Source organism: Schistocerca piceifrons, chromosome 6 (genome assembly GCF_021461385.2).
Source record: "Schistocerca piceifrons isolate TAMUIC-IGC-003096 chromosome 6, iqSchPice1.1, whole genome shotgun sequence".
Lineage (NCBI taxonomy): Eukaryota > Metazoa > Arthropoda > Insecta > Orthoptera > Acrididae > Schistocerca > Schistocerca piceifrons.
Genome location: NC_060143.1, coordinates 335,238,236 through 335,253,474, shown reverse-complemented (window position 1 = coordinate 335,253,474; position 15,239 = coordinate 335,238,236). Strand labels below are relative to the sequence as shown.

At 37.4% G+C, this 15,239-nt stretch overlaps 1 protein-coding gene across 1 annotated transcript in view; it reads right to left on the bottom strand.

Annotated features, from left to right (window-relative positions):
- Positions 1-15,239, bottom strand: part of LOC124802533 (xanthine dehydrogenase) — a 246,306-nt gene that overhangs the window by 110,390 nt on the left and 120,677 nt on the right. The window contains exons 2-4 of the mRNA XM_047263388.1: positions 14,943-15,000; positions 11,394-11,490; positions 7,411-7,646 (exon numbers count right to left, since the gene is read on the bottom strand). Of these exons, the coding sequence (XP_047119344.1) occupies positions 7,411-7,646; positions 11,394-11,490; positions 14,943-15,000 (391 nt within the window). The remainder of the gene's footprint in view (positions 1-7,410; positions 7,647-11,393; positions 11,491-14,942; positions 15,001-15,239) is intronic.

Below are 15,239 nucleotides of genomic sequence, written 5' to 3'. Positions count from 1 at the left end.
TTCAGTGGCTGTGACACAACTTTTTCATTTTGCAGCAAAGGAAAATTGAAATTCCTCAAGGCACAGGAAACAAAAAACAACCTACAGAAACCAGCAGAGATATTCAGCAACTCAAATGCTACTACTGATGAGATTTGTGAGGTTGGACAGAAGTTGATAGCAGCCCAGTACTGTGAAGGTGAGACAAGGCATTAATTGGGTTTCACTATCAATTCTTTGAAAAATATGTATCAAAGACTTCATTCAACCTCACCTGTTTGCCTCCTACAGAAGCAGCTGCTCAACAAAATTACCTGAGGACATATTAGCAGGTGCAAACTTGGAAAAACAACCTACTAGATCCTTTGCAATGGGGTTGGCAGGCTTCACAATTTTTGTTTTATTGTATTACTTAACACAGTTTTATATAATCATATGTAACTCAATTTATATCAATTGAATTTAGTTTCTTTATTCCTAATAAAACAATAACAAACCTGTCGTATTTCATTGCCCTAATGCCCGTGTACAAAATTTTTTGCCCTTTGTATATTATTGTTTGCTAATTTCATAGTTTTCAGAACTGTTATCTTAATAATGTTTTGATTAGGGATTACATACCAGGAACAAAAATAAAAAAGTGAAAACTGAAAACTTCATTGAATGGAAAGTAGAAAGCAGACATTGGTCATTAACCTTATGGTTTACATATAGTTGAAATAATTGTGATATTTACTTACCATCTAGGTTTCTTGTCACTTTCTTTGATTTTCTGAAGACACAGTTTGATGTTCTACAAGTTTTCTTCTATAAATTTTTGGTCAAATTGCCCAATTCTCAGATGCTGCATGCCTTATAGCAATGAAACAAGTGTTTTTCAAAAAGTGTGAAAAATTAATGTTTTATGACATAACTTTTCTACAGGAAACTGTATGAAAATAGCAAAGTTTTGGTACTCAGTTGAGACAGAATTTAATGCCCACATTTCTGGTAACCTCTGTTCTTTTAATTAACATTCAGTTTCACAGGTATCTGGGGAAAAAATACAGAAGAAAGAGGCCTACTTGAGTGAGTAAAACAGTTTCAAAAATTCTACTAATTTTTGGAAGGCAGAATTCTAATTTCCTTGGCCTATAGAGCATTCAGCCTATTATTGGAATATCACAGCAACAAGGAGCAGAACAGTTCTTTTTTCAAAAAGAAAATCAATGGCTATCATAGCCCAAAATTTGCTCAGTCAGCAACACTGAAATCTACCAATTACAATATTTCCCTTGTTTATAATGGACACTACCACCATCATTAAAAACTAGCACAGGCTGAATGGAGAAAAGGTCCTTACACAAAGAAGAAACCTGCCATTAATTGGAACAATTTGCGATAATACTGGTAAGTGTGCACTATGAGATCAAAAGTCTTCAGACAACCATTCCTAGTGTTTTAAAGGTTTCAGAAATGTCAGTGTCCTTTTCCTATTATTACTACATTTAGTCTCTGATTCTGAGAAACTACCGAGTGAGATAGCTCAATGACTAACTCACTGGTCTTGCATTCAGGAGGACAATGGTTTGAATTCTCATTTGGCCCTCTTGTTTTAGGTTTTCTGTGATGTCCCTAAATCACTTAATTTATTTATTTAAGGCAAATGCCAGGGTAGTTCCTATGAAAGGGCAGTGGCCAATTCCCTTCGCCATCTTGCCTTAACCAGAGCTTGTGCTCCACCTCTAATGAATCAATGTCAGTGGCACATTAGACACTAATCTTGTTTCCTTTCTTTTTTTCCTGAGAAACTGAAGGTGCAATTTAATTCCCCCCCCCCCCCCTCCCCCCTCATGCATCTTTGTGGATAATTGGCACCAGGTTTAGAAAAGGAAGGAGCTCATTTCAAAAGTGTTTGATCATGGTTTTAGGAGTACATGGGTGTAAATGCTGCAGATACAACAAATGTTATTGATCAGAAACAAATTCTGAATGATCATAATACAAACCGCCTCAAACATAAACTAGCCCAGGAGGAATGGAACAGTGATTATAAGGTAAAAGGCTCAAAAAATAAATGGGATGAATTCCAAGAAACAATTTTGAGACATTGTAATCGTTGTTGCCCAGTTAAAGACATTAAAAGGACTGTAATACATAAAAAGAATCCAAAGCTGATATTACCCTGTAGTCTGATAAAACTTTAGCAGAATGTTCATGAACTCTTCTTAGTTTATAAATTAAAAAAGGATATCATTCTCATAGAAAATTATTGCAAAGCCACGAAAATGTTTAAGACTGGGCTTTAAAATTTCAAGAAAAAGGTTCATAGTAATTCAACCATTAAATCTAGCAATGTGAGTAATGCATCTTGAAAGCTAATTAATCAATACCAGAAACTACCATCAAACATGAATACAGAAGAAATAAGCATGCTGCATGAGGGAAAATTAATAGAAGATCCAAGAACAATCGGTGACATTTTTAGTAAATATTTCATCATTCCATGTGGCATCCCGGCTCAAACTGTTGACCACAACAATCAGATACAAATTTGCTCACCCCAAGGTATAAACTTTGAATTCAGAACTTTAAGTGAACATGAATTAAGTCAAATAATCAACACATTAGAGACCAAGAACTTAGCTGGCTGGAATGAGATATCTGGTGCCCTAGCTAAAAAGTGTCACAAAGACACTATTACCTACCTCATTAATTGCTGTATTGGGGAAAAATCCTACCCAGATTCATTAAAAGTGTGCTTAATTAAACCAGTATATAATACAAAATACAAAAAAATAGGTTGAAAACTTTAGGCCAATTCCATTAATCCCAATATTTATTAAAATCTTTAGATATGTTTTGCTTTCACAACTCAGGGCCTATTACACAAAAATAATCTACTCACTGAAACACAACAATCTCTGTATTTTTACATATTGTATATAGTGTACTAGATGAAGGGTATTTGGCAACAAGAACATTCCTTGACCTTACTAAAGCATTTGATTCAGTTAAACATTACCTACTAATAATAAAACTTCAGGCCTATAGCTTAAGAGATTCAGCAATACTACTAATAAACAACTACCTGTTTAACTGGAAGAAGTGCACAAAGCGCTAACCTATCAAGTTTAATGACCAAGTTGTAATTTCCCAGTCTTCTAGTGAGACAATGAAACAAAGAGTCTCCCAGTGGTCAATTCTTAGCCCTTTCTCTTATTAGTCTATGTCAATAATGTCACTCAGCCACAAAACTCCAAAATAGTAAGTTATGCAGAGGACACATCTCTCTCGGTTTTTTTTTTTTTTTTTTTTTTTTGCAGAAATGCCTGTAAACTTACATCTTCCTAAACAGATGGAGTAATAAATATATTTATGTATTTTCATGAACAATGTCTAAATGTTAACAAGTCTCAATTATTATCATTTAAGATAGTTAACTCTAGCTATAACTCTATAAATAATATATGTGGAATTGAAGTAATGGGCAATAAAAGCTTCAAATTCTTAGGCCTACACTGAGATGAAAACTTGTGATAGTCAAATCATATTAACTTTGTATGCAGGAAGATTAGTAGTGGATTATATCTACTCAGTCACCTAGCAAAATAGTTGCAAACAGTACTACCAGAACTGTTTACTATGGAACAATATATCCTTTGCTAAATTGTAGTATTGAGTCTGCCTCGATAGCTGAGTGATCAGTGCGGCCAAATGTTGTGCAAAGGGCCCGGGTTCAATTCCCAACTGGATCAGAGATTTTATCAGCTCAGGGACTGGTTGTTGTGTTGCCTCCATCATCATATCATCCTCATTGACACACAAGTCACCAAAGTGACATCAACTCAAAAGACTTGCACCAGGCAACCAGTCTACCTGACGGGAGGCCCTAGGCACATGACATTTCATTTCATTTGTGGTATTGAATTATGGGGCTGTGCTGCAGATACACCATCAATAGATTAATGTTGCTGCAGAAGAAGGTAATTAAAATAAAGGATGGTTTAGATCATCATGATTCCTGTAGAGCGATTTTTGTGCAACATAAGTACCCTACATTATAGTCCTTGTATTTGTATAAGATAATTTAAGTTTTTGTATGTCATCAAAAAGATTCTAGAAAATGCAATGACATACACGATCACAATCGTAGAAATAAAAGTAACTACTTTAGACGAAGTATTAATCTACAAATAACACACCACAGTCCATACATCAGTGCTCAAATCTGGTTTAACAAATTTCCAAAAGACTTATGTGTGCATGATGGAAATATCTTCAAAAAGAAGCTTAAACTATTCCTGACAAAGAAATGTTTACACTCATTTTCTGAATTTTCAGTTGAAAATATGTGATCTTACAGTTTTGATTAGAAATAAGACATATTTTAATAGTATACCTACTTTTGTGGCTTGACTCTCTCTTTTGTGTGCGTGTATTGCAGTTTCTTAAATTATATCACTTATCTGTTTTGTTTGTATTTTACAATAAATTCTCAAAATGACAGAAAACAATACTGACATTTGCAAAAGTTGTCTTTGTTAACTCTATGCAAAAAGAGAAATTAATTAATTAATAAAAGAAAACAGTTCAGCAAAATATACACTTGATTTTCTTTGAGCCTTGAACCATTGTGCTTGCTTCCCAGATTGAATAATTATCATGATGATATAAAAATGTCACTGAAAATATGCAACTGCCTCGGAAGTTTTCATATACACTTACAGACAACCCTCTTATTAATAACCAAAATGAATAGTCTAATCACTAACCAAGTAAAACAGGTCCAGACGACCCAACAAACTCACAGAATTTCACTGTAGCTATAACACTCAGGTAAATACTGCAATAATAGTTTTACCAATTTAACTTACTCCCAGTCTGGCTGAGTGGCACCTCATGCACCAGGACTCATTATTCCATAAAATTACATCCCACTACTTGAAAAACTGATGAAATTATGATTGTACCACTCTGAACAGCGTCATGCAGTCTTTCTTGTGATTGTAACTTTTGTGCAATAGCACAGTGCCAATGACTTTTGTATCTGAACAACCTTTACACCAACATATTACTCATGAAGCATTCAAGATAGATGTATCTACAACTAAAATTAAGAAAATACACTGTAGTTATTAATCTCTGGGTGTAAATTTTTCAATACGTTATATTCCCAGACATTTCATATCTCACTAAAAGTTTTTAAAAGTAAAACACAAAAATAGCTAAATAAAAAGCCTTTCAGCATGCTTGAAGAATTAGAAAACTGTTCAAAAGACAATCTAAATTAATAAATGAGTGGTAAAACTAATTGCACCCTCATTCAAGACATGACGTATCTGTTATTGCAGAGTATTCTTTTACATATAGATACTTGTTATTTGGCCACGCATAAATTAGTAAATAATGTGCACTGCTATGGAATGTCAATCTCCATTGCAAAAGATGTTCTTAAATTACTCATGACAACATTAATTACCTGTCAATGCTTCATGATGGATGGACAAATAAATAAAACAAAAAATAGCTGCTACAGAAATTGTCTCAAATAGTTCAAAACAATGTTTGATGATTAAGCATACCCGTAAGTCATAGGTTCTTATAGGTTAATTTCCTAGACCTACTAGAGTGGTGATTGGGCTTATTGCCTCCATTAACATCTCCAAATAATAAACCTAAAATCTCTTTGCTCATGCAGCACATATCAGAATGGCTGCCATGAAAATGGACCCACATTTAATTCCATTAATTTGTTTGAATTACAAGTCCAAAACAAATGTACAGATGGAAAGTGTTCTTGTAGAGTAAAAAACTGGATGGAAACAAACTTCTCTTTATATTAATAATCACTACATCACTGATAGTCTTTGTTTCTCATGGTGTTCAAAATGGCTATTGTAAAATGTAGCACATTTTTAACAGCAGTTCAAAATATGCCCCATACATGTGCAGTCCCTTCACTGAAAATATACGTAATTCATTTACATATTTTTAAATATGATTTAAAAGAGATTGCTGTTGCCACAATAACATTACTCTTCATCAGTACATAAATCAATTATAATAAGGAAAGTTGTGCCAGAACATAAGTAATTTAGGAACAAAGGAGACAACACACCAAACTGCAGAAATGTTGAGTTGTTGAAAGGCACACAAAAAGAGACTGAAAAATTTGCTAGCTTTCAGACGTAATCGTTTGACGAGCTAGAGTACACACACACACACACACACACACACACACACACACACACACACACACACTGGTGTGCCTACATTGTGCCAGCATTGTGTTTCCAGCTAGCACAATATAGGTCCACAGGTGTTGTTGCCAGTGGCAGACTGGAAATGGTCAACAGCTGTAAAGTTTTATAACTATATGCAAGTACCAACCATTAACTATGGCAAACTATTAGAATATCACCCACATCGCTTTTATCGAAAGAACCTGACATGCATACCAAGGAGTAAACTTACATGGTAAAGTTTTCTCTAACACTCACAGTCTGACCAGAGAGAGTGCCCATGTGTGTGTAAGTTGTGCTTGTGTGAATGTGTGTGTGTCTTCTGCTCTGGAAGGAGACCTTGTGGCTGAAAGCTTAAATGTGTAGCAGTCTTCTGGTTGTGCCTGCCTGTGACTCAATGATTCCTCTGTATGGTAGCAGCAATCTAGCCTTTTCATAATATTGTTGTTATTCCATCCTGGACTTTCCACTGTTAGAGATCCAGCAAGTTATTTATGTGGTATTCTTTGTCATTAGATTCACACTAGATGTGAAATTTTATTACAATTCAAAGAATTATGACAGCATTCTTTGTCAAGGAACTATCAGATACAGTTTTAAAGAAACTGATCTTTCATGTGCTAAACATTCCTGCCACATATGTGCTTACAATAGCAATTATGATTTGATTATTAAAGGAATTGGTGAGAACGCTGAAATGTGATTCTAATGTAAATGGGAGAAAAAGTCCCACAGAGCTGCTTCAAGAAAACTGTGAAGTCAGATGCTTGTGAACCAGAATATGCTTTCAGAATTTTCTGCATTCACCATACAAACATACAAGTTGGCCTCAATTATCCATCTAAAACATATTGTTCTGGGGAAAAGAATAAGTCATTACTAATGACTTAACATGACTTGTAGAAACATGACACTATGTTCTTCCCCATGTGTATTAAGTTAGTGGATGTCAGGCTAACAATAATGACATAGCAAGCAGTTATATTTGTGGTAGTTTGTGCTAGAAATTAAATCTGTTAACTTAAGAAGATAGAAACTAATCAGATACTTTAGTGACATTGTATTTCTCTTGACTCCAACCATTATGATTAATGCTGAATACAAAATATTGAAATACATAAAATCTTGTAACAGTATTATGTGTCTTAAATAATAAAGCAATTTTTAAAAGTATTGAAAGAAAGGAGTTTGTGTCACTGAACCATACCTTGGAATGCTACTTCGAGGTCGTCCATTGTGGGACAACTTTTGTTCCGAAGCAATGTGTACATTGACATAACGATTCCTGGAGTACAGAAACCACACTGTGAACCATGTGCTTTTGCAATCCTTTCTTGCACTGGGTGTAAACGAGTCTTTGTGCTTCCAATGCCTTCCACTGTTGTGACTGCTAGACCATGCATTGCACATACTGGTGCTAGGCAGGCATTTGCTGCTAAATGACTTATTCATAGTCAAGGAATTATCTGTGAATAAAGTGTGTTTTGACATACAATGATTCTATATGCAGGAATGACTTAACAAAATTCTTTTTACTCTGTCTACAGCAGCATTCTTCCACCTCTTCTATGAAACATCCAGATAGCACTCCTGCTCCCAGTCACTTGATACTTGGGATGATCCAGGTGAAACATTTAACTCTTTTATTACCACACAACGTACCTATCAAGCCCTTGACCAACATCCCATATAAGACAAGGCCACTTGCAAAAGTGGCCATATCATACACCTATACCACATATGCTGCAACTAAAGCACAACTTTCTATACTAGAATGAACATATCCCAACTGTCCATATGACTGAATGACCACTGTCAAACTATGACCAAGGATAAGATTGACAGCCACTTACAAATCACACAGATTAGCTGGTCAACTCCTTCTGGATCTCCTTTCTTCCTGATTTTTCATTTTTAATGTAACATATTTTAATGTATTCTTCAGTTTCAGAGATATACACTGATCAGCCAGAACATTATGACCACCAACCTACTATTGATATATACCTGTCCAGGTGATAGCAGCATCACTGGTGAGGAATGAGTGCTAGTCAGACACACACACATTGCACGTAGTATCAATGAGTGTGCTGTCTTTGTGTAGAACAGGAAAGGCATGCAATATATCTGTGTTTGACCAATGGCAGAATGTGATAGGCTGGAGGTTCACCATGAGCATTTCAGAAACTGCATGACTTTTCAGGTATTTGAGAAGAATTGTAGTGAGTCTCTTCAACACATGGTGTAACCATGTCCAGATGTCATGTGATTGGGCAGCCACCCCTTGATACAGATGTTGGACTTTGTAGGCTGGGCTGATTGGTAAAACAGGACAGGTGGTGAACCATGGCAGAACTGACATCAGACTTTAATGTTGGGCAGAATAAGAGTGTGTCTGAATACACATTGCATTGAACACTCCTAAAAATGGGCCTCTGCAGCCAATGACTCATGGATGTGCCAATGTTAAAACCATGATGTCAGCAACTACTACTGAAATAGGCACATGACCATCAGCACTGGCCATTGGTGCAGTGGCAGAGTGTTACATGGTCTGATGGGTCCCAATACCTTCTTCATCATGCGGATGGGAGGGTGCAAATTTGTCATCTTCCACAGAAACAGCTGCTTGACTCCTGTACTGTGGAATGGCGACAAGCTGGCAGCGACTCCATTATGCTCTAGGGAATGTTCACCTGGGGATCCACAGGTCCAGTGGAGCTCATGCAAGGCACCATTACAGCCAAGGAGTATTTACACTAGTTGCAGACCACATACCCCCTTTCATGATGATCATGTTTCCCGATGGCAGTGGCATTTTTCAGCTGGATAATGCACCATCTCACAAGGCCAGGAGTGTGATGGAATGGTTTGAGGAACACAGTGGTGAGTTTCAACTGATGTGCTGGCTCCCCAGCTTGCCAGATCTGAACTTGATCAAAAACATCTGGGATGTGATTGAATATCAGAGCTCATCGTCCCCTCTCCAGAATTTACGGGACTTAGGTGACATACGTGAGCAGATGCGGTGCCAGCTCCCTCCGGCGGCCTACCAAGGCCTCACTGCTTTCATTCCATGCTGTGTCACCACTGTTATCTGAGCCAAAGGTGGACATACCAGCTATTAGGTAAGTAGTCATAATTTTCTGGCTGATCAGTGTGTATTGTTTCACAAGCATACCTTAAGTTTTTTTATTATTTGATTTCTGATTCTAATACCAGTTTCATACTGTTAGGCCCGCAGAGTTCATTTTTTATCCATCAACTAAGTTAAGGAGAAATCTAGATTTAATAGAGCATTGTTGACTCCCTTCCTATTCCAAAATTTTCTGTGTATCATTGTTACAGTTAACTGCAGCTTCTTCACTTTTATATAGTTTTCTCATTAACTGCATCAGGTGCTCTCATATCCCCATAATTTCTAGTACTTCCAGCAAGTTTTAGTAGTTTATACAGTCAAATGTTTTGATGTAGTCCATGAAGCATACATTCAGATCCTACAAATAATCTCTGTTCTTTTTTTTCCTTTAACAAACTAATTGTAGCACTTTCATTTCTGGTACCTCTTGCCTTCCTAACACCTGATAATTCCCTTGTGGCTCTCTATTCATGTACACTTACCAAACGAATTTTTAATGTTCCACTTCATTCAAATGGTACTTTGTAAGCAGACTTCTCCAGTCTTCCTAAATGTATGAGCAGGACGTTTCTTTGGAGTAGCAGCACTTCTGCAAATCATAAAAAACTTCAGCAAGGTTATGAGTTTTAAATGAGGACCACTCTATAAAATATTCTCCCTGGCCACCATTGCCCTAGGACTGCTTTTCCTATTTTCCCAACACTTTTTGATAACCTATTCTCCTTTTGAAGTCATTTGCTTCCACTGTGATTCTTTCCCTATTAATACTTTTGCTGTAAGATTTTAGACTTATCTATCATTACATAAATCAGCCATGTTACTGGCAAATTCTGTTCCATGAGAGGAAGCATCACCATTAAACTTTTCATATACCAACTTGAGTGCAGCCTTGAGCCCAGCCTTTTATAAACACACAAAACTATGATAAAGTTGTCTATAATAATGAATGTACATGAAGTGTATAGTGACCACACACAGTAGCCCACTGCAGAACACATTGTGCAACATGATACTCACGACTTTTTGCTGTTTTACCATTTATGTTATCTACATTATCTCTCCTCGTGTCAGTTCCTCAGAACTTTACAGATGGACTCTTGCTACAAATATTCTTGGTCTTACCTGGCATACATTTGTCACAATTTTCTAGGGTTGTTCTTTTTTCTTCTTTTGTTGTCTCTGTTCAGGGTCTTCACATTTCACTTAAATTATTTTTTCATCCTCTGTACCATTTATCATGTATTTAATTTCTCCTTCTTTTTGTAATATTTACAAGGTTTTTCCACTCATCACTGACTTTCCTACTGTATTTTTCACCAGTTTTCAGATACTTCTGCTAATAAGTGTACCCTGACCCACCCAGGGTCCTGGATGACTTTACTTTTTGCTTAAATCCTTCCATTCTCTTGTTCTCCTTTACTTTCTTCTGCCAGAAGAAGGAGTCCACAGTTTTAAAAACTAGCAGTTTTACTTGTTTCTACATGTTAGCAGATGGCTGCCAATTCCTAAGTGGATTACTTCTAGTTGTCCTACAAATACCTTGCATACTGAATCATATGTCCTTTCACATGAAATAATCATGCATAATCCCACAGCAGAGATTTAATTGTACTGTGTTGGTTGAATGCTCTATATTTATGATATTTGCTTTAATTCCGTGATGCAAACTTATGATGAACTACTTGTGTTATGAGTTTGTTGCAGATCAATATACTACATGCTTATTATTTCCTACTGATATTTTGCATGCAACGTGAGGCTACCATCTACCCTAGGTGTAATTTACTCTCAAATCTTTGTGGATCACCACTAGAAAGACTGCACTACAAACAGTTGTAGCACTCTGCAATTACTCTTTAGATTTAGAAAAAACAACCAAAAAATTGTTCAAACAAATTTCGGGCTTGCAGCCAGTCATCGTTCAATGCCCGAAATTTGTTTGAACAGTCAATTCACCGCGAAAATTTTAAAATTCACAAGCAAAAAATTATTCAGAGTGCCTCGTATCATGTCAGCTTTGTTCCTGTTATGTTGGCACTGTAAAAGGATACATTACTTTGTTGAGTTTATGATCATACTTTGAAATCATGACAGTGCATGCTCCACAGCCACCTTCGGCACAACCAAGCTTTGTGCCACATAGCCGAACTGTTGAAGAGTTAAGGAAAATATAAACTGACATAGAAGTGCATTTTACAGCTAAGATATTTGAGATTACTCTTTTCTTGCAAAAAAAAAAAAAAAAAAAAAAAAAAAAAAAAAAAAAAAAAAAAAAAAAGAGCTGTACAATTGTAGCACAAAGAAGTGACACTATAAAAGAACATGATTTAATGAGTCTTATTGACATGACATACTGTTCTGTAAGTCATTCCTTACAAATGGCCCTTGTTTAAGCCATCTGAAAGGAAAATGAGCTCCAAATCCCTCTTGCCCCTGGGTTAATTTCCAATTTAATGTTTAATTTGTCCCATTTCTGACAGTATTTTTGTTTCCTGTGACAGACAGAGGAATTTATTTGAGTCTAACAAATGTCTGTGTTCACGAAAATCAGGATCAATTATTTTGTGTGATTTATTTGTGCTTAATTGGTGTTCATTAAAAGAGGCACACATGCAACAGATACCTATCACAAAGTAGTAGGTATTGTATGCCTGGTAACTGCTAAACTAAGTGAATCAATGGCTGTAGACTTTCCCAGTTTGTACCACTGATGAAAGGTCCTATGTTTCCAGCTGGGAGTTATGCTACAATGAAGCTTTGACAAGTTTTGAGCATGATGAGTATGACACTCCTCAAAACCTCACAGTTTCTCAACATCACCACCTAGCTGAAAACCTAAGAGCTTTTCATTGCTGTGAATCGATAGTTTTGAGCTTTTTGAGTAAGAAATTGTGCTTTGTAAACTCCATCTCTTGCCCCTCCATAGAACTAAAATTACTTGCACAGCTCCCCCCATCCCTTGTTTGGATACTGTGTGTGTTCTTGATGACTATCATTTATCACACATGAACATTTTCAGATTTGTGAAATTCACTCAAAAAGTTTCTTAATCGATATATTTACACCAGATAATATGAAGATGACAACAGAAAGTTTTCAATATTTACCTAACATTTCATATGTTTGCTATGCTTTCACCTCTTCAAACTGCCTGTAGTGTTACAGAAGAAGAAGAGAACATGGAAGAAGAATATATAATTGCATATACCCATACAATATGGACACCACTGCTTCATATTATTGAGGACACTCAGCAGAGGCAAGATTCAAAGTATATAAAAGTGGCTCATACTGTGGCAATGCCTAGGACCTATCCAGCCAGCAACCAAAAATATATTCAAGGGAAGCAGACACATAATTGTCAGGGACAGCCTTCCCACAGAGAAACACAATATGACCATGGACCACACAGTCACCAGACAGCATTCCAGGTGCTGATAGAGGGTACTGGCCCCACGGACCTATTCTCCTCGGTGGGCCATGTGAATGGATGTAGTGCTTACACCAGTGCTAAAGCCACTCAGAGTGACCTTCCTGGGTGAGGCACCAAATGCAGTCACAGTCCACCAATCAGAAACTCACTTTGGAGATGCCACAGTGATGACGTAATGTTTCGTGTCAGTGATCAGCTAGTGGACTTGTCAGATTTCTTTTTTTTTGTTCTACCTCAGGCCTTGTACCTACCCAGCCAACACCCAAAAATATATTCAAAGGAAGCAGTCATATAACTGCAAGGGCCAAGCCTTCCCACAGACAGATACAAAATGACCATGGTCCACATTGTCACCAGACAGTATCCCAGGTGCCAAAGAGGGCATTGTTCCTATGGACCAAACCTCCTTCATGGGCCATGTGACTATATGTAATGTTTAGGGTATCCTGGTGCTTGGGCTATACAGGGTGTTACAAAAAGGTACGGCCAAACTTTCAGGAAACATTCCTCACACACAAAGAAAGAAAATATGTGGACATGTGTCCGAAAACATTTGCTTTCCATGTTAGAGCTCATTTTATTACTTCTCTTCAAATCACATTAATCACAGAATGGAAACACACAGCAACAGAACGTACCAGCGTGACTTCAAACACTTTGTTACAGGAAATGTTCAAAATGTCCTCCGTTAGCGAGGATACATGCATCCACACTCCGTCGCATGGAATCCCTGATGTGCTGATGGAGCCCTGGAGAATGGCATATTGTATCACAGCCATCCACAATACGAGCACAAAGAGTCTCTACATTTGGTACCGGGGTTGCGTAGACAAGAGCTTTCAAATGCCCCCATAAATGAAAGTCAAGAGGCTTGAGGTCAGGAGAGCGTGGAGGCCATGGAATTGGTCCGCCTCTACCAATCCATTGGTCACTGAATCTGTTGTTGAGAAGCGTACGAACACTTTGACCGAAATGTGCAGGAGCTCCATCGTGCATGAACCACATGTTGTGTCATTCTTGTAGAGGCACATGTGCTAGCAACACAGGTAGAGTATCCCATATGAAATCATGATAACGTGCTCCATTGAGTGTAGGTGGAAGAACATGGGGCCCCATCAAGACATCACCAACAACGCCTGCCCAAACGTTCACAGAAAATCTGTGTTGATGATGTGATTTCTCAATTGCATGCGGATTCTCGTCAGCCCACACATGTTGATTGTGACAATTTACAATTTGATCACATTGGAATGAAGCCTCATCCGTAAAGAGAACATTTGCACTGAAATGAGGATTGACACATTGTTGGATGAATCATTCGCAGAAGTGTACCCGTGGAGGCCAATCAGCTGCTGATAGTGCCTGCACAAGCTGTACATGGTACGGAAACAACTGGTTCTCCTGTAGCACTCTCCATACAGTGATATGGTCAACGTTACCTTGTACAGCAGCAACTTCTCTGACGCTGACATCAGGGTTATCGCCAATTTCATGAAGAATTGCCTCGTCCATTGCAGGTATCCTCATCATTCTAGGTCTTCCCCAGTCGCGAGTCATAGGCTGGAATCTTCCGTGCTCCCTAAGACACCAATCAATTGCTTCAAACATCTTCCTATCGGGACACCATCGTTCTGGAAATCTGTCTCAATACAAATGTACCACGCCACGGCTATTGCCCCGTGCTAATCCATACATCAAATGGGCATCTGCCAACTCTGCATTTGTAAACATTGCACTGGCTGCAAAACCACGTTCGTGATGAACACTAACCTGTTGATGCTACGCACTGATGTGCTTGATGCTATTACTGTAGAGCAATGAGTCACATGTCAACACAAGCACCGAAGTCAACATTAACTTCCTTCAATTGGGCCAACTGGTGAATCGAGGAAGTACGGTACATACTGACGAAACTAAAATGAGCTCTAATATGGAAATTAAGCGTTTCCAGACACATGTCCACATAATATCTTTTCTTTATTTGTGTGTGAGGAATGTTTCCTGAAAGTTTGGCCGTACCTTCTTGTAACACCCTGTATTTAGGCTGGTGCTTAAGCCACTCCAAGTGGACTTCCTGGACCAGACACCAAATGCAGTCACATTTCATCAATCAGAAACTCACTTTGGAGCCACCACAGTGATGACACCAAGTTGCACAAAAGGATACGTTTGTTACGCAGGTAATACAGCAGCGTCCATTCCGGGTCCACATTTGCATCAACCACCTGCAAAAAATATTAACATGAATATTTTCAGTGCTTAAGACTCTACAAATTACATAAGCCATACTGAATCTAAAATCAAAGAAAGTGTTAAGACAAAGTACACAGAAAGCCATGTAATTAAAAAACCATAATTGCAACAAATGTGTAAGGAGATGCAGAGTAAAATAAATCAATAATCATTCCAGACCTTTGCGAACAGAAGCATATGTTGGATAATGAATATCATATATGGCTTGAAA